The sequence below is a fragment of the Colossoma macropomum genome, unplaced genomic scaffold (genome assembly GCF_904425465.1).
Source record: "Colossoma macropomum unplaced genomic scaffold, Colossoma_macropomum, whole genome shotgun sequence".
Classification (NCBI taxonomy): domain Eukaryota; kingdom Metazoa; phylum Chordata; class Actinopteri; order Characiformes; family Serrasalmidae; genus Colossoma; species Colossoma macropomum.
The window spans coordinates 33855555-33881563 of NW_023494810.1; the positions used below are offsets into that span (position 1 = coordinate 33855555).

Sequence of the window (26009 nt, forward strand, 5' to 3'; positions counted from 1 at the left end):
CCTTAAATAGTCCAGCAGTTCTGACGCCTGAAGCGCCAGAATGTAACTGCTGCACCATTTAAGGTGGAACGGGAAAATTCGAACGAGAAGCTGGTGAATATCTGACTTCAGCTTCATATCACTGAAGAATTAGGGGTGGGTGATAATAAATAATTGCCCCCCTCTTTGAAGTCATATGATGCCCTAAATGTAACTAAAGCCCAGCAGTGAGGAGCTGAACTTTACCCTCCTCTGCTGTCACTGCAGACTGGCAGGGTCGCCTACAGTGCAGCGCTGGTAGCTGTTAATGAAGTGATGCTCTTTTTATTTGAGGGTCCCATTTCAGAGGGAAGATTTCAACCACTACCCTGTAACTCGGTTCCAAGGGGTGACACTCGAAAATAAGGGGTAGGGGTAATAAGAAGAAATGGGATTGGGCCTAAGTGTAACATCAGATCTGTCAGAATTTAATTTGTCCACTTAGTTTAGGACACATACTGCTACTTTAACTCTTCGGTCCTTTCAATCTTAAAACCAGTGAGTTACAGCCGAGTCCTGCCAACAAACGCTGCTCTCAAAGGACTCACTGACATTCACACAAACATCTACCCAAACTCCTCACCTCAGCTGATTCACACATTTCTCTCTCAGGAGCATCTACAATGACTAAAGAAGATATTTCTAAAGGATTGGATGCAAGATAATCCACTTGCATAATGAGGCAGAAGTCAAAGAAAAATAAATGAGAAAAAGGGACTAAGCTAACGGGCCTCCTAACAACCACCTGGAAGAGCTGGCAGACCCACAACTGCCCCCATCAGATAAACAGCACTTAAAGCTTTCATCTTTGAGAGAGAGGAGAAAATCAAGCTGCTTCAGATCTGAAAACATCCACAGGTGTTTCTGTCCATCCTTCCACTGTGAGAAGACGACTCAGCGCTGTGGGTCTGAAAGGATGTGTAGCTGATCAAGGAGAACCTCACTGAGAAAAGGAGACGGACACATCAAACAAAGAAGCTGAACGATGGACTGACCACCCCAGAGTCCAGACCTCAACACCACTGAATGTGTCTGATTACTTCAGAAAATGATCAACCAGCTTCTGAGACTGAACTTTGGAGGTGTGTCTGCAGATTCTTTGAGGAACTGAAATTGAGTCTCCTGAAAAGAATGGAAGCTGGAATAAAGGGAAAGAGTGATATTAGATTTAGATGTTGAAGATTGTGTAATTTTTGTTAAATCTAGTGCTTCTGCTGAAAAATGAATAACTTGTGTAATTGATGGCCGCTTTGACTGGAAATTAAAGTCTGACTTTTGCACACTACTGCATGTGTTATGCATGTTAACTTCCAAAGGTGATGTGTATCAATACATTAGTTTCTATATTTGGAAGCATCGGAATAGAGAAAGTGATGTGAAATTTCTATTTAGAACTGAACCCATCAGAGTCTGTACTCTAACTGCTATTTAAATCACTCCTTCAATTTTAGGACAAATGTCCAGAATTCAAAAATAAGATCAAGTCTTTTAAAGAGCTAAACTCAATCACTAATTCATGTGTAGTGCTGGCAAATTAGAGATACGTGTAGATTAAATTTTTCATCCAGGAATGTAATTATTCTGTTTACGCCAAAAAACAAAAGTATTTCTGTTGATGTTTTTGTTTGGTTAGAGACATTTATTTCACACAAAATGATTTTCTCATGGAGGATCAATTAACACAAACAATGAAATGAGAGAGAGCATATGACTGTTATATTCAAGTTTTCTGGATCTTTTTTTTTTTTATTATTTGAGTAAGAAAAACTGAAGTGCCCACAACAAACCCTCGCAACAGCTGCCAGCCCAAAAGTCTTAAGTATTTACATCACAAATTTAAGTCTGGTTTTGTGTTGATGCTCTTCGCTCATCTCTTCCATCGAAGATTCCCGTGGTTAGTTCCGTGGTTGAAAATAATAAAGGGCAACTCTCCTGGGTTTTAAGCCAACTTGCCAGGGTTTTAAATATTTAAAATATTTACAGTCCTGCGATCCAAAAACTCCAGAGTCCTGTAGCTGTTCGTCTGTTTTGAGCCGACGGATGAGTCTGCCCTAATCTGGATTAGCAAAGTGAGTGACAAAGCAAGGCTGATGAGAAGATCCCCTGAAACGTACATTCCCAACGTTATTTCTTCTCCACAAGGAGCACTGACCAATGAATGTGCATGACTACTTAAAAACCCATTAGTCTGTTACAACGGTTTCTATTATCCATCTTTTAAAAAAATTAATAGAACTGAATCATTGAAGAATGAAGAAAAAAAAAAAAATTTATAGCGTCCAGTTCGTCACTTTTTCTTTTTTTTCTTGTTCTTCAAAACATCCTGATTTCCCAAAGAATTTCCATGAGCAAAAAATAAAAAAAAAGAATCACCAATAAATACAAATACAGCAGAGAAATGGTGAAATTAGCTTGTACATAATCTGGAGTGGTGTTGCAGACAGACAGATCCTTGAGTTGTCCGGAGAGACAGAGGGCCACCAGAGGAAAGACGAACTAGAGTTAAAGACTGATATGTAGAAGGGAGGATTCCAGACAAACAACACTTAAATCTCCAGAGATCAGAGTCCCTCCAGGCTGTAAATGCAAATGTATCTGTAAAGGTGGCGAGTCGAAGTGGGCGCTGATGTGTAGAGCTTGGCCTGACCGAATGTAGTATCACACTGAGGTGATGACAATCATAAGATGAGGAGAGATACTGGAGATCTGGCTGAGAAGGTCAGGAGCCAGTCGTGAAAGGTGACTCTCCGAAAACTCACAGGGAGGGAAAATCTGCAACACGTAGGCAGGCTAGAAGAAAAAAGAAAAAACAGCAGGTAAGACTCACATATTTTACAACAAATGAATCAATAAAAATAGCACAGAATCTAAAGATTCTTGTTGCATTACGATATATTATTGTTAAGAAGTTAAGGATGTTTATAAAAAGCTACCATTTCAGAGAACCGAGGCCTGGAACAACAGTGACAAGCGCTTTTCTTGTAAAGGTGTCAAACTAAGTAACCAAATGTTCCTGCAGCAATGCTCATCACATAGATCATAAATAATGCATTGTTAAAGAATATAATATGCACACACCTGATTGGAGCCAGGATTTGGCACATTGATGATGCCTGCAGCCAGCTTGGCCTTCAAGTAGTTGATGAATGCCGATTTGAGGGCCTGTGTCTGGTTCACCACATCCTCCTGATCTACACCACAAGGCATGGCCAGCAAGAGGCAGAAATCACTCTCGCCCTACAGTCAAAGGACAGACAGACAATGAAACATACAGTAACGTTTCCATGTCTCTTCAAATATCTGCAGGCTGGTTAAATTATGCCCTAACTGAATTAGGAACTTACAGTCATTCGGCGGGCCACTCCTTCAAGCTGTGGTGTCTCTAACCTCATCCTCTGGACAATACGGAGGAGAGCGCCTGTCTCTGGGACAGGAAGTGACCGTAGGCCAAGAGACTTGTTTCCACAGACAAAATGCAACTGGACTGCAGCAGTGTCGTTCTTCAGTGCCAGCAAGCCTTGCCACACAATTGGGTACTTCTGTTTTGGGGGGAAAACAAATGCATAAATTGACAGTCATTGTAGCTCACCACGGAGTTACATTGTAAACTCCATGGACTTCGCTAAGAAATGCTCCAATCCTAACAGTTAACTCAAGTAATTCCTACAACTCTTCCAGGTTACACATTTGACCTTCTTACCGTCAGAAGTTGCACCATGTTGACTTGCTGGTGTCCAACATGCTCCACTTTACCTTCAGTCGGTGCTTGGCTGTGGTCAGATTCTTGAACACCCTTAGTTGGACAAATACAAATACACATTAGTGTGATTCAAATATAAAACATGCAGCTTAAATACCTGAGCACTCAAGTTCAACCTACCTGTGAGGGTGTGATATTACGGGGTGGCTGGGCAATCCCCAAAGGCGAACTTTCAGAAAACTGGGAGTGGACAGTGCGCAGGTTGGTGTACATGGTTGAATACTCAGAAAAGGGTGGAACAGGCCCTGAGGGAATCAGCTGTACCCGCTGAGGAGAGGCCATGGAAGGCACTGCGCTCCGAATTCCCATGATTCCATCTTTACCAGGGGGTGATGTGGTCCTCTTCAATTCAGACTTCAAAGAATCCTTGTCAGCCACAGTCTTTTGTAACAGATGCGCCCGTGGGGACAGAGATGCTGTAATGCTGGTGGGAGTTGAGGTTGGAGGGACGGCCTCAGCAATGTGTCCTTGGTGAAGTTCTGAAGCTGGACGCTCCCCTTGCTGATGGTGCATAAGCATTCGCATGTCTCTTGGTGATACATTAAATCTTTCCAGTGGCAGTCCACTGTGAATCGGCCCACGGTATTCTGCGGGTATTGACTCTGGCTTCAGCTGAGTAGCTGGTGGTCTTCCAAGTGCTTGGTGAAAACGTCTTGCTTCTTCCTCACCTCCTTCATGGCCTCTTGCGTTAGCTGGGTTGACTTTGAGGACCATCTCTCTATTCCCCACAGCCTGAGGAGATGTGGGGCGCTGCTGACCAGGAGGCCAGGTTGAGGGAAGGCCCTCAGAGTGAATGCCATAGTTCATCATCGATAGTGGGGGTGTGTTAACTCTCACATCTCCCTGAGAAAGGTGACCAATGGGAATGGTCTGACCTACACGGTGAGGCGACATTCTTCCAAGGTTGCCATGTGTATTATGTGGGGGCATGATCACAGACTGTTCAGAGTGATGTACACTTGGGACATACTGAGACATTGTTGGCAAACCAGTTGACAATACCATAGAAACACCTTTGGGAGATGAAGAACCAATGGGAGAAGACACAAAGGGAGAATGGGGATGTCCAGACTTGCGTGGGGACCGTGGTTCTTGTTTTGACTGAATATGTGAAGAGGCTCTATCCGTGGGGGTTCCTGGTATGAAACCAACATTACCAGCTGGAGAGGGTAGGTGAGGGCTTATGGCAGGACTTATAGTTGACACCCAGGCAGGTTTCACATTTTCCACATTGAGAGGCTCATTTCCTTCTTTCTTGGGATGCTTCATCACCATACCATATTCTGAGTGATGGAAACCCATTACTTGTGAAGGCCCAGTCTGCTGCAGTCTTTTTACAACCCCACTTTGAACTGAAGCATATGCGTCTAATTTGTCTAGTCCAGAATCTGGCTTAATAGAAGGGACATTTGGCTGCGATTTCAGAGAATGACCGTGGTCTGACGGAGGTAGGGAACCCTTGGGGGCAGCTGGCTGCGAGGCACTGTAAAGATCTTGTTTGATCTGGGGCATGGACACCAGCTGCTGGGATTCTATGTCTACAGCGCTAGGTGGTGGAATTTGACTGATTTTGGCACTAATCCGCTGTCGTCCCTCAATTTTTTGTCCTGAGTGACTCAGTACTACGACTCCCTCGGAAGTATTCACCCTGAGGCCAGCAGTAGGGCCTGTACTCAGGGAGGTGCTCTCCACTATGTAGCGACCTGCATTTCCACCCTCCTCTCCAACTGTTGGGCCATGATAGGTGCTACTGTCATCCATGCTGGGCTGATACATCTGTTTTGGAGGTTGTTTGTCCACAAACGGATTCCCCATTGGAATACTAGGCTTCTCCTCAGATTCAGTAGGATTGCAAACTCGACTGATGACAGAGGTAGCAGTGGAAGCAATGACAGAAATCACAGACTTCTCACTAAAGACTTGCTTTGTCTCTGGGGATGGTAAAGAGGCTGGTGGTCGAACTACAGGTTGGGTTGAAAGAGAGGCCTGCCTGTTTTCATGCGGTGCGTTTTTGGCATCACTCTCCCTTGCATGCATGCTCCCAGGCGTAGCACTAATATCTGGAATTGGAATAGTTCTCGGCTTTGAAAGAATTTTACGCAGATCACTGGTGTTGGTGTCATTGGGAGAGGAGTCAGGGAGTAATGTTGGATTCTCTGATGGAGCTGAAGGTGTTATTGAAGGAGAGAGTACTGCAGCCTCTTTAGGCTGATTCAATCGGTCTGTGGGGGAAACAGGAAGTCTGCTTAGGTGTGAGGGTTTAAGGCAAATACTTTGTGGGAGACAGAGAGGGGGATGTACACTCATAAGGATGAGGCTGAGGCTTGAGGGATGTTGGGCTCTTGTTAGCTGCTGGCCCAGATGATTTTGGCAGGTCAGGCTGTTCTTTAAGAGGAACTTCTGTTGCTTTAGGAACATCAGGAACATTAGCTGTTAAGCTTATATCCTGCTTAGATGATGGAGTAATAACAGCAGCAGTAGCTGGTGGCGAAGTCTCTGTGACCGCTGGTAACTCAGGTATAGCTTCTAGTGACTTAACAGGGAGACTCTCTGTCTCTAATACCACCTCTTTGTTCGCTTCCTTCTTGTTCACATTGGCCTTTTGGCCTTTGGCTCTCTTCTGGGCTTTTGCTCTGCCTTTACCCCCTTTTCTTGGTGTTCCTGTGTTTGAAGTCTCCCCCCGAATAGTAGCAGAGTTGCTCTCATTAACTTTAGCATCTGGGACTAAAGTTTGAATATCTGAGTCTGAATCTATGACTGAGCTGACCTGGTCTTGTGGCAGACTGGAAGACATGTCTTCAGATGTGATGGAATCAATAGCAGCAGCAAGCTCAGTTTCACTAGCAGGATTAGCAGGCTTGTCTTCTTCAGGTTCATGCACAGCCTCCTCTACAAGATCTGATAAAGGCGGCTGTACCTCTGTTGGGCTTTTAAACTGAAGTGGAGTAGGGTCTTCTGTAAGCTTGGCAATATTTTCCACCGCTTGTTCAAGCTCCAATTCACGGGATAATGCCTCAGGAGGATCTTTGACTTTTGTGGGACCCGTTACATTGTCTTCTTTAGTATCACCATCACCCATGACATCTTTTTCAAATCTAGGTTCTTGTAAATGATCTTTGGGAGAGGCAACTGCCAGAGTCTTTTTAGAAGAATCATCATGCCCAGATTCATTCTCACCTGTCTGAAGCCTTACTTTTACTTCGGTCATATCAAGCCTGATTCTGAGGTTTTTGAGACCAAGAGATTTATCCTCGGTCATTAGCTTTGAATTGCGACTTAGTCGAGTTGGTTTTGTTCTTCCACTTTTATCCAAAGAGTGTTCTTGAGCAGAATCAAGTTTTTCTTGGCTGCCAATTCCTTTATCCATTTGGGTTATTTTATCTTTTTCTTGCTTAGTTTCTGAAATTCCTGGTGGTTTATGTTCATCTTTTGACTCATTTTCACCTGAAGGATCACCATCATGCTGGTTAGTGCCGTCTTGAGAATCCACATCCATCTCAGAAGGATCAATCTTTTGAATACTAGCCTCAGATACTTTATCTACTTTTTCTCCTTTCTTCCCAACTCCAGACACACAAGTAGTTCCCTGATTTGCTGCTTTGTGTAAGTATGGGGAATGTCTGCCTTTGCCAACTTTAGTGACTGCTTCATTGTTACCAGATTCATTTACATCTGTCTCTTTGGTCTCAGTTATTTTTGACCGGTCATTCTTTCCAGACAAAAAATCTTCTCCTTGGCGTCGATTCTTAGGTGGACGTCCCCGTCTAGAAGTTGCTGGTGCAGTAAGAACATCTGGTTCAGGCTGCTGCTGTGTTCCACTCTCTTTGTCCGAACCACGCTTGCGTGCACTGCGTGGTGATTCAACATCCTTGCTAGTCTGTGGGGCAGATTCACCCTCAACAACAGTTGCATAAACAGAACGTACATTCCTACGTCTTGCCCTTACAGGGGGTACATTTTGCTCTACAGACTGCTCTGAGTCAGCGCTATGGATGGGAGACTTGCCAGTTGACTTATCTGAAACAGCTTTAGATAACTCTCCTCTTGGAGAAGATGAACGTTTAAGCTTTTCTCTATCAATGCGTTCACTCTTGCGTGTGGTCTGTTTGTCTGGGGTGTTTGGTGAGGTCAAAGGGGCTACTGGTGTTGTAGGTGAAGTCTTGGCTTTCTTGTTTCTTGACCTTGGTGGAGGAGAGATTGGTTCTTCCACAGGGTAGCTGTCAACACATTTTGATTCAACCTCTTTGACTGGAGGTTCAGTTCCTGTATCTAGTGGTTCAGATTTTTCTAATTTGTCTGTTTCATCTATAATCATAGGGGATGGGGAATTCTGTAGTTCAGGGAGTTCTGCTTGTGGCTCAGGTTTTGGTCCATGGGACACTGGTGTGTCATCCGTATGTGTATCATTACTAGAGGCCTGCTCAACATCTCTGTTAAGAGGCGTTTCCACATCATTAGTTGGACTTACTTTTATCTCAGTCACTGAAGGCTTTGTCTCCTGGCATTCTGAGCCATTTGATTCAGATGTTTCTTGGTACAACGGAGCAGTTGCAAAAATCTGTTCAGGTTGCTTTTCTTCTTTCACCAGAGGATCAATGTGCTTAGGTGAAGGAGCTTGGACATTACTTGTTTCAAGCTGTGGTGACATCTCTTTAACTGTCAAGACAGGTGGTGATACCTGAATTTCTTGGGCAGGGTTTACATGAAGCGTCTGAGCAGGGCTTGCCTGAGGGGCTTGTGCAGGGCTGATTGGTTTAATCTCTGCTTGCTGCACATTAGGTTCAACAGTACCGAGTTGATGAGCTGGTTCCTCTTCCTCCTGTGACTTCTCATCGACTCTTCCATCCACACTTTCATCTTTCTTGGATTCCTGCTCAGTCTTCTCTTTACCCTTCTGTTGCTGGAGCCTTGTTAACTCTAAAAAGCGATCATGGAAGAGTACCACTGGTTCAGAATCGGGCTGACCATCACTTTGGCCTTGCTGAGCATTAGGATATCCCATACCATGTTCAGGATCTTCATGTTTTCGTTCAAGATGTTGAAGGCGTCGTGAGTCTTGCTCAAAGATAGAACTGTGAAGAAAGCGAGAGGCAAAGAGCTCTCGTCGCTCCTGTTCTTCTGGCTTAGGATCTTCCTTTCGGTCATCTATTTTATCCTCAGACTCGCTTCGTATTTTCTTTTTCTTCATGTACCACGAGGGTGTTGGTCGTGGTGTTGATTCTACCTTTTCTGTGTCCTTTCTGCTTCTGAAACTAGCAAAATGGGAGTCACCATCCAGGAAAGACCAATTGTCTTCCCTTGAGGAGGACAAGGATTTTGCACGTTCCAGCAAAGCTTTAGTATCTGGTGTGATTGTCTGGTCAAGTGCAAAGGAATAAAATTTGTTCCTTTCCAACGAGGTGGTGAGCTTGGATTCTGATAATCTGTCTCCACGATGGCGTTCTGGGAAGGACATTGATGTTGAGGGCATAGGAGAGTTTGGTTTGTGTTCTCTATCCTCTTCAGAATCTGAGCGTACCTCACCAGGCTCCAAATCAGGCCAAAGTCCATATTCTAAATACTTCCGATTTAATCGTCGTTTTTCTGAGCTCCTTGAAAAATCAGGTAACAAGTCCTGCTTTAAACGATTCTCCCAGCGCCTCTGTTGCTCATCTAAGAGAGGTGTGCTTTGCTTGGACATCTGTGAGGTATGTGCCCGTTTAACTGTAACATCCAGGTCTGGGTGGGCATTATCCTCAGGCTTAGGTAGCTCTTTTACTTCTTTACCAGTAATTAAATGGGGGACTTCTGTATATTCATCCTCTGCATGTTGGGGGGCATGCTGAAACCTTGGAGAATGTGTGCTGTTCCAGTCTGCTTCTTCATTTTTTGGCCGGGAAGTTCTATATACACGCTCTCTCTTGGCACTGACATCCAAATCAAAATGCTCCTGTTTCTTGCTCTTACTTGGTGGAGAGTTATCAGTGACATCCTGAGGAGGCTTGCCTACCTCATGCACCAAGCTACGGTTTTCGAAGTCTTCTGTTTCCACACAATGAGGAGTTTCTGCTTTTCCTTGTTTATCAGGTTCTTGGAGTTGCTGCCGAAGTCTTCGGTTTTGCTCCATTTGCTTGCGATAACTCTGGGAAAGATCAATGTCCAAATATTCTTCCCTCCCTTTGTTTTCCTTTTCTGGGGTTCCATCTTTGGAGATTCGTCTAGATACACTTGGTCCTGTCTGAGTTTTTGAGTCCAGAGACTCCAAGTTAGGCTCAGAATGTTCTCCTTGCCGTACAGATGAGCTCTGAAATTCAGCTCTCACACTGGGATCCAACTCTTCTCTTTGACTAAAGTGAGCTATCCTCTCAGATTTGGATTTCGAATGTTCCCTCTTCTGTACCTCTTTTTCTAATGCTTTTGTATCATTTTCTGCCTCTTTTGTGAAAGTTGCATTTGCCCCAAAGTCTGCAGTCTGGCTTACCCCACCAGTTTGTTCATCATCAACACGACCTTTTTTATGTTTTATGGCTTTGCAACTGGGATCACCAAAACGCCTTTTTCGTGCCGCAAGCCTGTCGGAATCCAAAAGGGGCTCTTTCCCCTCATTTCCAGGGTCAGTTTTGAGGTGCTTCTTTGATCTTCCTTTGCTATCCCGATCCACTGACTCACTTTTACCTTGATCAAGTCTTTCTCCTTTTTGTGGCTCAAGGCGCAAAACAGGATCAGGAGAGGGTTCATTTTCACCTTTATGTCTCTGTCTTTCTGAGCCATCTACATCAGAAACTTTAATCTTTCCAGAATTAGAATCCAAACTAGGCTCCCTGTCCGCTTCGGTGCGAGGTATGCTCGGAGACTGTACTTTCCCTCTCCTTGACTTTGCTTTCTCACCCTTCTCTCGGTCTGTTTTTTCCTTTCGCCTGCCACGCTTGTTCTTCTCTGCCCCACTTACACGTTCTGCCTCGGCCTGCTCCATTTCTCTCTCCAGACTCTCTGTCTTGTAATCCACTGGAGACTTTTCAGGCTTTTCAAACTGAGGTTGTGCTGGCGATAAAGAGCTGCAGCTTCCACTTCTCTCAGACGAGTGCCTGTACACACGCCGCTCTGCTTCCCTTGAGACACGGTCAGATGGTGATGGGGAGGCAGAGGGGGTTATAGGGCGGCGCTGATGGGATGGACTCCATCTGCCACGGTCAGCCTCAAAGCGTTCACGTTCTCGCTCACGTTCGCGCTGAATGTAGCTGTACTTTCTGATATCCTGCTCGAAAGGGTCCCGGTAATCTCTGTATTCTCGAGGGTCTTCATGATACCGTGGGTCATAGTGGTCACCCTGGTAATGGTCTAATTCTGTATAACGTTCACGACTGCGGGCAGGGTAGTCTCGCCGAGGATCTTCAGCATAAATTCCTGGTGTCCGAACATTCTCATAGTATGCTCTCTCTGCTGAGAATTCATGGTATGGAGGTCTTCGATCATCTCTGATAAAGGAGAGAGAATAAGAGGACAATTAACATCAGTCAACATTTTTATCAGCAGTCAGCAAAGCACTAAAGCATGATATTCTCATATCTGACAAGTCTTGTCACAGGTGTACCTTCTGTCTGAGGGGATTTCATAAAAGTCACGGATATCCTGTCCTGATGCCTGCATAGAGCGATAGAAAGCCATCTGGCTTTCCTGACTGGCAAAATCAACCTGCAGAGAAGACGCATATACAATTATCAATACCTTCATCCATTAAAACTAGAGCACAGTTATAAAATGCAGGGGAAACTTAACTACCTTAATTTTATTGCCACCTATCTTCCATCCTTTGGTCTCTCTTACAGCAGCTTGCGCAAAATCTGTGTTGTTGTACAAGATGAGAGCCATCCCCTTCATTCTGTCAAGAACAACCTATAAAATTGTTCAAGAGTTAGCGAACAAGATCTCACACAGTGCAAAGTCAAGCAAAACATACACAGGAGATAATTACCTTGACCACATGTCCATATCGACAGAAGTGTCGTGTAAGGTATTGCTCTGTGATGTTAGTTGACAAGCCATCTAACCACACGCAAGTTGTAGGCATACTCTTCCCAAAACCAAGCTGCAAAAGAATACACATTGCCAAATAAAAATCTTTAAGCACTTAAATCCTGACATTTTGTAATTGGAAGAGTGCGCAAGGCTTAATTTTGTGTGACTTTCCCTCATTAGCATGGACCTGGCATTGTTAGTTACTGTTGCATGACACAGTAAACTAGATGAATACCTTGAGTCTGTTGGTACCCAAGTACTCCCCATCCATTTTCTTGATGGCTTTACACACACTTGCAATATCCGAATATTGCACAAAGGCATATTGTGGAACACCGTTAACCCTTTTAATATCGATATCCTGAAAACAAAAGACAAATTTTAAAAGGAAAGTCTAAAACAGTGTAATTGAACTCTGAAGGAAAATTTTTCTATTTACCACTATCTCGCCAAAGCGCTGAAATACATCAAGTAGCTGTTGGTAGTTTGTCGTCTTCTCCAGATTTCCAATGAACAATGTTCGAGTGGCCTTCGGGTGGAACTCATCTATCCGCCCATCCAAGGGACGAAACTCGTTTTCACTTTCTGTCTCTGTTAGAAAAAAGAGATATAGCTAAACTAACGAGTATCAAACTGCAAAACCTGCAAACACTGGCCAATTTGCGTAGTACTCACCAGGGCCATTCCAGGCAGTCACTTCGATCAGCATACCAAAGAAGAGCTTTCCTTTGGACACGCTAAGAGCTTTCTCTTGGTCCTCTTGCTGTCTGAAGAAGACTAAGCCATAACGTTCCTCTGATGCACCATGTATCTGTACTGATGTCACCTTCCCATATTTCTTAAACTCATGGAAAAGTCCATCTTTCAAACTTGTATCTGAGGACAACAAAGGCACACTTAAGTACTTTACATACAACATGCTGTAGCTCAAAAAACATATCTTTTGGTTGGACTTTGCCAAGGTGTTAGGATCAACTGATGAATGATTTTGGGTACTAACCTGTGGATCGCACAGGAAGGTTCTGGACCCTGATGCCAAAGCTCCGACGTGGCTCATCGCAGTCCAGAGACAACGGAGGAGGTGCAACAGGAACATGAGTGGCTGCAGACTGAACTGAGCGTGCTCGAGAACCCTCACTAGAACTGCTGTTTGAGTCACTGCTACCAGAAGATGGGGAAAGAAGACAGTCACCTTAGAGTAAGACACTAACACAGTACAAAGAAACCCACTTTCCACCCCTCTATCATTCAGCAAAAGCTTGTTTTTTTGTTGTTAATGCCTGAACAGTCATTACTATTTAAAAGGATGGGTCTTTTACTCTGATATACTCCAACATCTCCAGTGGAATGCCCAACATTAACACATCAGAGCGCTCTCTCTGAAATCGGTCATGTTCCTAGGCTGCAAACCTAGTAGAATGTTTCACATCATTAAAACACTAACCTCTTCTTTTCTATTGACAAACTGTTTAACTGGCACTTGACCTGCCACACAATTTACAGGCTAAATATATCACCACATCTACAGTCAATTTTAATAGCCACTTGTCCACAGCTAAGAGCATTTCAAACATGTCAAGTATAATTCACAGATTCTACAGTTTTATCTCTGGTGACTTAATTATAAAATAATATATTCAAATGTGTACAACTATAGCAGAGTTCCCACTAGAACTGTGTGCACAAATATGATCGTCACTAGCCTATAAGTTACTGCTGCTGCAGTAGTATTGCAAGTTGAAATAAAGGACATATACTGTTTTGAGTATTGGCACAGACTGCACAATAAAGTAAAAGCTAGATTTCATACTGTTCGTAGCTAGAAACTACTACAAAATGCAGTACCTCAAATTGGCATGATAGTGAAATGCCAGTCAAGGAAATTCAAAAAAATATTCAGGGTACTCTTTGAAAATGAATTTTGTTTTTTTTTTTTAAACCTGAATTTTTTAACCTAAACTTGCTATGACCTGAATTTTTTACAATCTGAATTGTAAAGGGGTAAATTCAGACTATTATATATATTTAAATATCTAAAGTTGTCAAGAACATCTGATTACTAATTTTTTAAGCATCATGAATTCAGGTTCAAGTGACACTGATTTAAATCCATACATTGCAACGATATCAACATGGTACAACGCAGAGTAGTTACTGCTTCTGGTTGATTTGGCTGTCAAATAACAAAATGGCAGGATAGGAACAGGACGACAAACACTGTGGACAACAATTAGTGTTGCAACAGCAGGGTTCCCTTCTGTTTGCGGAGAAAAAAAAAAAAACTCGACAGAATCAGTAGACAGATTATTGATATTACTGAATGGTCCACCTACCAGTTTCTATGGTGGGGAAATTCTGCTTTAGGGACACCCTGCAGAAACTGATGGGCTTCTACCAAATGACAGCAACCTCTAGGGTTTCTACGCCTGATGCCTTTGACTTAAAGAAACAACAGTTCCTCAAAACCGTAACTCTACCTGCCACTGCCAGTGCTGCTGGTGCTGCTGACTGAGTCCGAACTGGATGATCGGCTGCGGGACCGTGAGCGTGGACCTCGGCCTGGAGAGACTGCTGATCTTTTGGGCGAGTGGGGGGCTTTTGGGGTCTGTCCGGTGGTCCTTTGGGGAGAAGGGTGCCGCGACTGCGAGGAGTGAGAAGACCGGCTGCGGCGATGGTGGTAAGTCCGATCGACGCGGCGCCCCCTATCGTCACGGTAGGGGTCCCTGCGTGCGGAGCTGGACAAGGTGAAGGGATCGCGGATTCGGGATTCAAAATGAGTTTCTGGGGTGTCAAATCCCCCACTAATTGCACTAACTGCTGGGCTGGAGGCGACCCCAGAGGCAAACATGGTGCGGTCACGGTAATAGTCAGTGTTGTAGTGCCGCGGCCTATCAAAAGTGCCACCGCGTTCATGGTGTCCGTAAGGACTGTGCTCGTACGCTCGATCCCGACTGTCTGAGCTGCTGCAAGAATGAGAGAAAGAAAGAAATGGGAAAGGAGAGGAAACAGATATTCAACATTAACTAAAAATAAACCAATTCATCAGTTCATGCAAATATAACATAGTACTGTGCAAAAGTCTTCCAAGAAAGGCATCCAAAAAGCTGTTTCAGCTATTTACCTTGGCAGTAAGTGTGTTTTTGCTTGTAAAAATATTTTACACCATTCTAAGTTTAGTTCCTTTCCTCCTGGATGCAGCTCCAGCCATTGCATGAATCTGTTCAATTCCAACAGAGGCGAACTTTAACGAACTTCAAAGACTGAATAAATTAACTTGAACTGAAGTTCTGATTGGCCCAACCAGGTATTGGATGGACCACAAATACCAGGTTGTTTCGAGGACATGTTTTGGAAACAGTTAACCTAACACAAACAAAGTCAATTTATCACCAGGCTGATTTGCATTTAATGTTAATGTTTTTCAAGAAAATAAACACTGACTGCCCAGATAAAAAAATATTCTGTGCATTTTTCACATTTGGTCTAAGACTGTTGCACAGTTGTGTAACTGCCACTTAACATTCTCTTAAAACCCACTGATGCATAGGTCAGATTTTAACCAACATTTCCCCAAAACTGATCTGCACCTGCACAACACAATTTAAATGCACAAATGAGCTTTAGTAACAAACACTTTACATTTCCTCCCACTTTATGTGTGCATGTGTATGTAAGTCTGAATAATATATAAATGTAAATGAATATACACACATACACACTCCAGTCAGCCATAACATTAAAACCGCCTCCCTGTTTCTACACTATGTCCATTTCATCAGCTCCACTGACCATATAGGAGCACTTTGTAGTTCTCCAGTTTTAGACTGTAGTCCATCTGTTTCTCTGCATACTTTGTTACCCTGTTCTTCAATGATCAGGACCCCACAGAGCAGGTATGATTTGGGTGGCGAGTCAGAGTGGGTGTGAGTGGATCAGACACAGCAGTGCTGCTGGAGTTTTTAAACACTGTGTCCACTCACTGTCCACTCTATTAGACACTCCTACCTTGTTGGTCCACCTTGTAGATGTAAAGTCAGAGACGACAGCTCATCTGCTGCTGCACAGTTTGTGTTGGTCATCCTCTAGTCCTTCATCAGTGGTCACAGGACGCTGCCCACAGGACGCTGGCGGCTGGATGTAGTCCAGCAGTGACACGACGTGTTTAAAAACTCCAGCAGCACTGCTGTGTCTGATCCACTCAGACCAGCACAACACACCCCACCACCACATCAGTGTTACTGCAGTGCTGAGAATGATCCACCACCCAAATAGTACCTACTCTGTGGGGGTCCTGACCACTGAAGAACAGGGTAACAAAGTATGCAGAGAAACAGATGGACTACAGTCTGTAACTGTAGAACTACAGAGTGAAACTATGCGGTCAGTGGAGCTGATAAAATGGACAGTGAGTGTAGAAACAGTGAGATGGCTTTAAATGTTATGGCTGATTAGTGTTTATCTATAAATATATACAACCGCACAAGTGCATGACCACATCTAAAGCAGTTAATCTGCAGACTTTATAAAAGAGAAAATCATAAATGATAAGAGGTTTTGATCTAAGTAAAGCCCCCAATTTAAAACCTGTTCTTCTGTCTGTGCTTTAATTCATTTAACCTATTACATTCAAATTACTCTCTACAAAGCAGAAATAACTGGCAGCCTGAGGGAAGAAGAAATAGGGCTGGGCAATATGGTGGCTAAAAGAGTTCCACATTAGCAATAGCCTGGAATGTAGTTGCATCAAACATGAGAGCTTTCCATTCAGCACTTACGTGAATTTTGAAAACGTGTGTTAAAACCCTGGATGGAAAAGCTAGAAATTTGAAAACGTGCTTAAATATCCAAAAAAATAAATGAATTAAAAAAAAATTATGCTTAAACGAGGTGGAAAAGTTGGTTTATCTGTGAAGGAGAAGGGCGGAAAACAGTGATGGAAACAGAATTTTTTTGAAGTGATGCTGTAGCAGGAACAAAAGTCACGTGTTTTTGCTCCATCTGCGAAAAATAGCACTGAAAATTCTCGACTGCGTCTCAAGCTACATATACCATAAACAGGCAAATTACGTTAAATTAGTACACCACTAATGGTGCCATAACTTTTTTGAACATACTATTTAGTGTGGTAGTTTACAAATTGAGGCACAGCCATCAGAGACTTGCGCAGGGGTCTGGTGGGCGATGACGAAGTGGGACAGCAACTTCAGCTCTAATTTAATGGTCACTACCTGCTCGATTCCACCTGGCATCAAATTTGCTAAACATCTGAAAGGAAATCCTGCTTATTCCTACTCTTGGTACCTGATGCTTCATTACTGTTTTATAGCTGTAGTGACAGGAGGTCTGTCTTAATTAAGAGGATAATCTGTCATCTGAATGCATTCTGCCCGAATTAAACTTAGATTATTTTTTTTCTGCAAGACTGAGACACTAAAAAGGCTTTCAACTATGATTGAGGAAATAGATCCACTTAAAACCAGGGCTGCGATGATTAGTAGAACAAAAAAAAATCATAACTGATAACCTTTCTGAATGGTGGTTTACACAGTTCACAAAGTAATTATACTTAATTAGCAGTAAACTAAACTAGGGATGCATCAGTGCCGATACTGGTATCAGGCCACTACCACGCTCGTTTACTGGTATTCATAAAAATTCACTGATACAAACATTTCTATACCAGCTGCGATGTAAGCCGAGTGTTCGCGGCTGCACTAATGAATGAACAACTCAAGCCGGCAGTGAAGGAGGATCTGCTCACACAGAGAAGAGTTACTGACTCAACGTTAGCCGGACACAAAGTCTCTGGTCACTTTAAACATTCAGATTCACTAGTAGAGACACGAAGGCTAGAAAACGAGGCAAACGAGTCAGCATTTCCTACCAAAGTCCATCCATGCTGACCTCGCTCTGTTTGACTGAGCTATAAAAGTTAACACAGTGATTTCTTTGTAACTCAGGCTGGAGAGAGACTGTACTGTCCTACCGTGAACATCAGCGCCTGCCTTAAACTTCAGTGCTCAGTGTTATTCTGAGTGAATCAGCTTTATTGATAACGGTCTACAGACTGTAGAAGCTGCGCTTCACGTAGCAGGTCGGTCAGACGGAGGGTTTCGTACAGTGCGAGTATATAAATCGTAGCTTTGTCTGAACACGATGGTCTATTCAAACGTACAGCGTGCGTCACCAAAGAACAATTTTTCTGGCTTTAGAGAACATTCAGCTACAGCTCAAGTGTGAGCTTGAGCTCCTCAGACGCGTCAGCCTCGGATGTGATTCCTGCTGTCGCTGTGCTGCTGCTGAAAGAGACAGATGAGGATCAAAACTATGAAAACTACTTTATTTACAGCTGTATAGAAGTAGCTGCAGCGCTACTCGATCCAAGATAACTAATGTAGCATAACTAGCTAATGCACTTTCATTTCCAATCAGCTAAATTTTAATGATTTAACTGTTAAAGCTGCACTCATCCTCATTAACCACGTGATTCTAAGTAGGTTACTCAGTTTGGTATCAGCAAGAACTAAAAAAACATGTAGCCGTACTTTTACTCTTTATGAAAACAGTATTGATGCATCCCTAAAATAAACACTAACCAAGATTAAAACTGAATTACGTAAATGCAAATAAATTTGATGTATTAACACCATTAAATATACCCAAAAAGAGAGTAGGGTTTTAGCTACAATTATCATGATGAAGGCATTTCATCACCTAATTTTTCAAAGGTCGGGTTTCTCAGATCCAGATAAAGCTCAAGTCCTGACTAGAAAAGGCTTCTAAATGCTATTAACACAGACAGTATTAATCTGTCTTTTACTAGGCCTTGTCATCTCCAGGAAACAGGTCCTAAATGCTATTTGTCTAATACTAAATAACTAACTGAAAATAAAACTAGCCAGTGCTGACTAATGAGAAACTATTACAATAATTTGACGAGCACAATATCCTATAAAACCTGTATGGATTTATTACACAAGTTGCAAATTAAGTTTTCATCTTAAATTTAACTTAATTTTAAAGTTTATTTGCACAGTTAGCTTGCTCATCCACAAAAGACGTTTTTCAGTTTACGGCTCATCACCATCTAAGAACTAACATTCTTGCATATCCTGTTCATTGAGCACCTTTTTACATGTTTTGTTTGCTCAAAAACAAACTAAAAACACTATTTATTGTTTATGGATAATAAAAGTGTCATTTAGACTGGAGATATTTTCTGCTTTTCCCTGAACTTTCAATAACTTTTACTTAAACAAAAACTTTTACACTTAAAATAACTTTTTACGTATATCTTCTTCTGTAAATCTAAGTAAATGTAAACACTGGGGTACATCTTCAGTGCATTTGGGTTTATTTAATTTTTATTGTGAAAGGGCCACATAGAGTCCTCTTGTTCAAATATGAACACAACCAATACCATGATAAGTGGACAAGTGACAGGTGTCCTTGTTAAAGTCAAAGTTTTCTTTAACTTATGATGGAAATCGCCAGTATTTACAAAACACTAAACAACTGCGTGGATCAATAAGTATTAAAGTGGCTGTGTGTCCAGTGTAAAAACGCTCTGTACACTTTCAGCTGCTGCTTTACATCAGGTTTTTTGTTTGTTTTGTATTGTCTGATTTCGTTTTAAACGAGCTGAGAGACTCTGCATCGCTGTAGTGGAGTTCGACTGGGACAGCGAAGTGTGACTGGGCCACGAGCAAAAAACTTTGCATAATGATAGCGGAGTTTGACTGGGTCATTGCGGTCAGTGGTGTCTGACTGGGTCGTGAACTGGGCACTTTGCATCGTGACAGCAAAGTCTGACTGGGACACGAGATGGAAACTTTGCATCATTATAGCAGAGTTTGACTGGGACACGAGCTGGGGAGTTTGCATCATGGTAGCTGAGTCTGACCGGGTCATGGACTAGGAGGTTTCTCCCTGGCAGCTAGAGAACCGTGTGTGTGTGTGTTCTTTTTGCTGTTATTCAGAACTGTAAAGCATCCTTTGGTTTCATAAAGGCATTATAAGTTAATCCTATTGTCATTTGTTACTGTAATTTAAATCAATAAGTGCCTGTGAATAACAGTATACAGTAACTGCATAATCCACATGGTAATAAGTGGCTGATATCTGTCTATTACACTACTACTTTATTACTATGACTCTATACTACTTATTATATAAATTTATACACACACACACACACACACACACACATCGCTACTGTCAGAACAAAAACCTCATATTTCCATTTTGTTTTGTAAATTGTGTGTAAATTTCATGATGAATGGACCAACAGAAACGGCCCAAAATGACTCAGAAAACAGTCTGGTTCCACTGACTTACATTAAAAGTAAAGTATGTTTTTTCCTTCTTCTGTAAAGTTACCAATTTGGAGACAGAAGGTTTTGTTTCCAACAGCAACGATAAAAAATATATATAAGTTTTGTTTTATTTTTAAATGTTTATGTTAGCTGCGTTTATAAAGTAAAGTGTGTTCACATCATTTTTAATCATGGCACTACTGGCCTTTGCTTAGCTGGTGCATTTTCTCTCTTAAAATCTGTTCACAAACTCTGATGAATATCATGTATTGTGTATTGTAAATAGTGCCTTCAAGCACTGTAACGTCACTTTTGTCATATCGCCCACCCTTATTTAAAATAAAGCAAAGATTAAAGACAAAACTGAAAAGCAGACAATCTGAAAAACAGGAAGGACTGACATTCAAGAGGGCAAAAGCAGGGAAAGACAGAAACAAACAGAGGAGGAGAGAGGGGTTAATAAGCCAAACTATCAGCTCAGAAAGACTCCATGAGGCCTTTCTGCCCAAAGACGGAGATTATTTTTTCTAAGCTATATTGTTAGTGGGGGGGGGAGGAGGAAAGAAACAAGGTGCATATCTGGGTTAGAAAAAGAAAGCGCAAAAGGTGCACAAGGCAGGGCAATACCAACCTTTTCAGAGTAGTAAATGAACCTACATATTCCAAATACAATTTGGGCGGGCAAATGTGTGAGCCAAAAACACTGGGGTCAAAAAAACAGTGGACTGGAAAACTAGGCAGTTTGGCTGCCGGCTTGATAAAAATATCCTCCCAGATGTTCAAGAGAATATCCAAATATGGCTGCTGACTAAAAGTTCTTGAGAGCTGGCAGAAACGTACCTAATTCTTTCATAAAAAATACATCCTTTTCCTCATAGGGGGGATTTAACAGGATAGAAAAAAAAAAAAATCATTCCAATGGTCACCAAAAAATATCCACGTTCACTGGTTAAATGAGGAGTAATCCCAACAACAGTTTCAGGGCAGGACACAGGAATAAAACTTCAGGTTCAGCTTCTTGAACCGACAAAAAGACGATGTCTTTAGCTGACAGAGAAAAAATAAAAAATAAAAGTAATCCCAGTCTGTGGCAGCAGCTTACTTCCGTCAAATGGTACAAATTAGTCAGACTTTGGGATATTCCTTCACTTTAAGCCACAATATACAAAATCCTCTGGTCTGCAAAGTACCTTCCATAAATTTGCAGATGCCGCTGCTTCTTAAGTCCATTTTAAAGCCCACTTGAGTCGAATGACAGGTACATCCACATTAAGGCTCGGTAATCCAGCAACTTGGCTCATATATCCAAAAACAGGGTTAGATCCAAGGTTTTGCGAGAGAAATGTTTCTTCGTCTATCCAACAGAGAGGTCTTCTGGTCTTCTGTCTTTGGCTTCTCTTGGTAGACTCCAAAATTATCCGCCGCTCTGCCGTTTTGCCACATCTCTCATGTTTATTCCCGCCCTGAACACGACTAGCAGTTGAAAATGATGGAAAATGAGGAAGCCCTGACAGCAAACGGATACTCCACATGGACCCTGGAACGTCAAACCTCACCTTTTTACGCGAAACGGGTGACTTTTCTTAAATCCAATGCCCTTTTTAAAATTGGATCTTTTGATTCGTCCTAAATCCATTGGTGTAGTACACATCCAGGGTTGGCACAGCACCATGAAAGACAGAGTTAGCACAATGACCAGATGGAAGATGGAAAACAAATTGAGCAAAGAGGATCTGATTCTTGAGTAGATTTGAATGAAACTAGCTTCATGTAAAAAGAAAAAACAAACAAAAAAACAAACAAAAAAACAAAACACATCACGTACGTACTTAATCCATCAATGGCATGGTAAATACTCCCAGACAGGTGATCCGAGGAAGTACAGGTAATATCCGACACTCTCGGGCAAGGGGGGAGAAACGCCTAATATCCAAAACTCACCAGATACGTCCCCGCGATCATAATATCCAAACTCACCAGGATATTTTCCACAGGGGTAATATCCAGCTCGGAGGAAACATATGGCTCACACAGTAATCCCAAATATTGAAATCATCTCACCTTATATCCACTCATTCTTAAAACGATAAAAGAGATAAGGGTTAATAATTCCATGAGCGGAGTCGGGCGTCAGAGAATGAAGAGGGAAATCCCTAGATTACGCAAAACGTAATGGCCTTTGTTCATTCTCTTTTGCTCTTAACCCGAAAACCTTACCACCCTTTGACAGTGGGGAAAAAATGCTTTAATTTGACACCATAGTCCCCCTGCAGCTCAGAGGGAGACTGCGTCCACTTACCCGTCTAATCTGCGTTCATAGCGTCCCTCTCTGGTGTGGAGAGACACCGGGGGTCCGTAAACGGGCCCCACGGCACCCCTCGAGAACCCCGCAACTTCCCTCCCATGACTGCTAGAGGGGGAGTTGTCGTCCAGTCCCCGTACTGCGCTGGGGACCGAGCCAGGTTCATTGTAATCAGTGCGAAGGTCCCTGTCCCCCATTTTGTTGACCGCATTGTGAGCCTTCTGAGCACTCTTGATGTCAACAAAATCCACAAAGGCTGCCACGCCGCCCTCCGAGCCACGCTTGCGGAGGACCTTAACGCTCTCCACCCGGCCATACCTGCGGAAGAACGCAGAGAGAAGCAGAGGTTAGAGATGGGAGGAAGTGTGAAGGAGGCAGCACAACCAATATCAGTTCTGAGGTTGGTATCAGTCAAGGAAAAGCAAAAAATGTGTCATCAGAGCAATTAAAAATGCACGAACACTGGAATCTTATCAGTATCTGCAAAGAACTGTTTGAAAAGAAAAATTAATGGCATTGGACTGAACCTTGGATCTGACTGATAACTCAAGCACTTACAACCCCATAAACGTTCTCTACATGTACATGAAAAATATCGGACATCAGCATCAGCCCAGAACCCTCCCTCGAGTATACTCACTGTGCTGGCTACTTTCCTGCGAGTTATACAAGATCGCTAAAAATCCCTTGAGATTTCCATTGTAATCTATTTATATTCATTAGAGCCACAAGAGGCCAGCATGTCAGCTAGATCATGCTGTAAGACACGCCGAATGTCCTGTCCCTCCTTATACCGTCCAACTACTCACATTTCCACTTTCCTACACTGTCAAAAAAGATGGTTCTTCAAGGGTTCTGTACTAAAGACAAGAGTTCTAGACCAAAACATGAACACTCAAATAACTAGTTCATGCTTAAAAGGTTCTCTGCATGGTGAAATGGTTCTTCAGATTGATGGAGAATGTGTTGTACATGTTTCTACATAGAATCTTATTGAAAATGGTTCTTTACAGCAGCAAAAAGGGTTCTTCTATTGTCTATATTGTCACAAAGTCAAGCCTGTAACAGAAGAAGAACGCTTTTTGGTGCTGGATAGAACTATTTTCAAAAAAAAAAAAGAAAAAAAAGGTCTACTTAAAAGCATATCCAACACACTCCCCATCATATTTCCTACATGGTTCAACAATGCACCAAAAAAAGGTTCCTCTACTGTTTGTGTCAAGCTTTTAACAAAAGCAGAACCCTTTCTGGTGCTATATAGAACCATTTTCATAAAAGTTTCTATATCAAACCATACACAACACATTCTCCATTAATCTGAAGAACCAACACACCATGTAAAGAACCATTTAAGCACGAAATGGTTCTACATAGAGATCATGGTCATAAACAGAACCATTCCCTTTACTAAAAATCCTTAAGAAACCTTGTTTTTTTAATATTATCCATAAGTGTCTGTTTTTGCTATTAGTTTATATAGTCTTCAAACATTAAATAATCTGTGCTGATCATAGCTGGCTTACTAACTTTTACAAACAGTCCTGTTTAGAGTTGTGACGGACTAAAACTTGAAAGTTTGAGTAACTTAACTGCCCAGGATTCAAACTTGGATGGTGGACGGCATGATTCAAAATGGCAAATAGTTTCTCGGCGGAGAATCAACGTTAGCCGATCTCACAAATCAGCTATTTATGTACTTATAACAAGTTCGCAGCTCAACTAAGTGGCACCAATGATCGTGGGTGAAGGGAGATGTTTTCGTTTATGCTACCTAAAGAGCTAAAACGGCGAACTGAAGTTAGTTTTTATACGAATTAGTTTGGGACGGGAGATTAGCTCGCTGGCTAACATTAGCTTAGCTACGCTAGCTAAAAACGAAACAAGACGACAATATAACGTTGCCTGACTAATACAGGTTTTGGTTTTTTGGGATCATTTAATTTGCCTGTTATGTAGGTGTAACGAAAACCTAATATTAGTTTAATATTTTGGAAAGAAAACGAATAAGGCGAGGTAAAATTAGCAAGCGAGCTAACGCTAGCTAACCGACTCGCCAGTTAACGAGTGGGCTAAAACAGGACAGAATAAAATATGATAGGACAGAAATGTTCGTGAGTCACATTTGTGCGTTTTAAATGTACATTTGACTATCAATTAGTTTTAATTAGTCATCAAAAGTCCATAATATGGTGTATATTTGCGATTATTCTTAGTTGATTTTTGTTTTTCAGCGCGGGCTGAAGCTGCCCCGAAGCGGAGGCCCTGTCGAGGATCCGAACTTTCCCGTTCCACCTTAAATGGTGCCGTGGTTACATTATGTTGCCCGAGGCGCCAGAGCGTAACCGCCGCACCATTTAAGGTGGACCGGGAAATTCGACTAGGAAGCTAACTTTAGCTTCGTCCGAGGAACCCTCTCGTTAGCTTAGCTTAGCGTAGCCTAGCTTAGCACGACCACAGCTCCGGCGGGGGGGAAGAAACCCCGCTTTTCGCGCAAAACTCACCGTTTAAAATGTTCGACGATTTTCTCTTCTCGAACATGTTCGGGTAAATTTCCCACCCAGAGGTGTCTGGTTTCCCGAACCATCCTGCGCGCCCCGTTCCCCGTTCATGCACATATGCTTCTTCACGGCTTTTATTTTCCCAAAAAAAACAAAAAAAAACCGTTGGAGGGGCAAAAAATCCACCTTCCGAAATGAACGATCGCGTGTGGAGAAAAGACTCGGGTTCCTGGCTGGTGGGTATGCGAGTGTTTGCGTGTGTGTGTCTGAAATGCAGGCGTGTGAACTCGACTGGCTGCCCGGGAGCGCGCAGGCGTGTGAATTCCACTAACCAGGAACGCGCAAAGCGTGTGAACTCGAGTGACGAGAGCGAGCTGCGTGCACACGAAACCTTCCTGCGCGTCCTCGATTACTACTGTGCTGGAGGGAGTATGAGGTCGCAGACAATTTGGGTAATACATATATATGTATATATACATTTGTGTGTGTGTGTGTGTGTGTGTGCGCGCACTCCAAATTGTTATGTTCATTTGCTAAGGGAAAGAAATGTTAACACATCCTCTATAGTATAGAATACAGAGCCCCTAAGGCGACATATAAGGTTATTTTTTTAATAAGACGTGGCCACAGATTAATATATTGGGGCTATGAGTTATATAATCGCCACAAATTACTATTTTGAGGCCACAAATTAGTATATTGTGGCCATGTGGCACAAATGACTATACCAAGGCTGCAAATTACTATAGTATGGCCGCAAATTAGTATATTGTGGCCCCAAATTATTACATTGAAGCTGCAAATTACTATAATGAGGTCACAGATTACCATAGAGTTATGAGAAAGTTAACTTGTGGCCTCAGTACAGTAATTTGTGGCCATGTCTTATTAAAAAAATAATCACCATGTCACCCTAGGGGCTCTGTAATAGAAACTCTTAAATATGGCAAAGCTTGAATTTCTGGATAGTTTCGAACACAATTTAGAGCACACTACTTATTTACTGAATTGATCATATTGGGGGAAAAAAACAAAAGTTGTTTTTCCCCAAATGTGTTAAACTGTTGAATTAAAATGTACAGAAGTGCGTTGTTTTTTGAGTATGTTTTAATTATTATTAA

General features: G+C 42.4%; 1 protein-coding gene across 1 annotated transcript; it reads right to left on the bottom strand.

The window, feature by feature from the left end:
* Nucleotides 1-1636: 1636 nt before the first annotated feature.
* si:ch1073-335m2.2 (msx2-interacting protein) lies at nucleotides 1637-25218 on the bottom strand. Its single transcript, XM_036559795.1, is given in 16 exon segments — nucleotides 1637-2808; nucleotides 3097-3255; nucleotides 3363-3557; nucleotides 3719-3811; nucleotides 3899-6049; nucleotides 6051-11232; nucleotides 11349-11449; nucleotides 11537-11650; nucleotides 11730-11843; nucleotides 12009-12134; nucleotides 12213-12364; nucleotides 12449-12649; nucleotides 12774-12934; nucleotides 14251-14736; nucleotides 22388-22708; nucleotides 24892-25218. Coding segments are annotated over 16 exon segments (9771 nt in total). The 5' UTR covers nucleotides 24975-25218; the 3' UTR covers nucleotides 1637-2676.
* Between the last annotated feature and the right edge of the window lie 791 nt (nucleotides 25219-26009).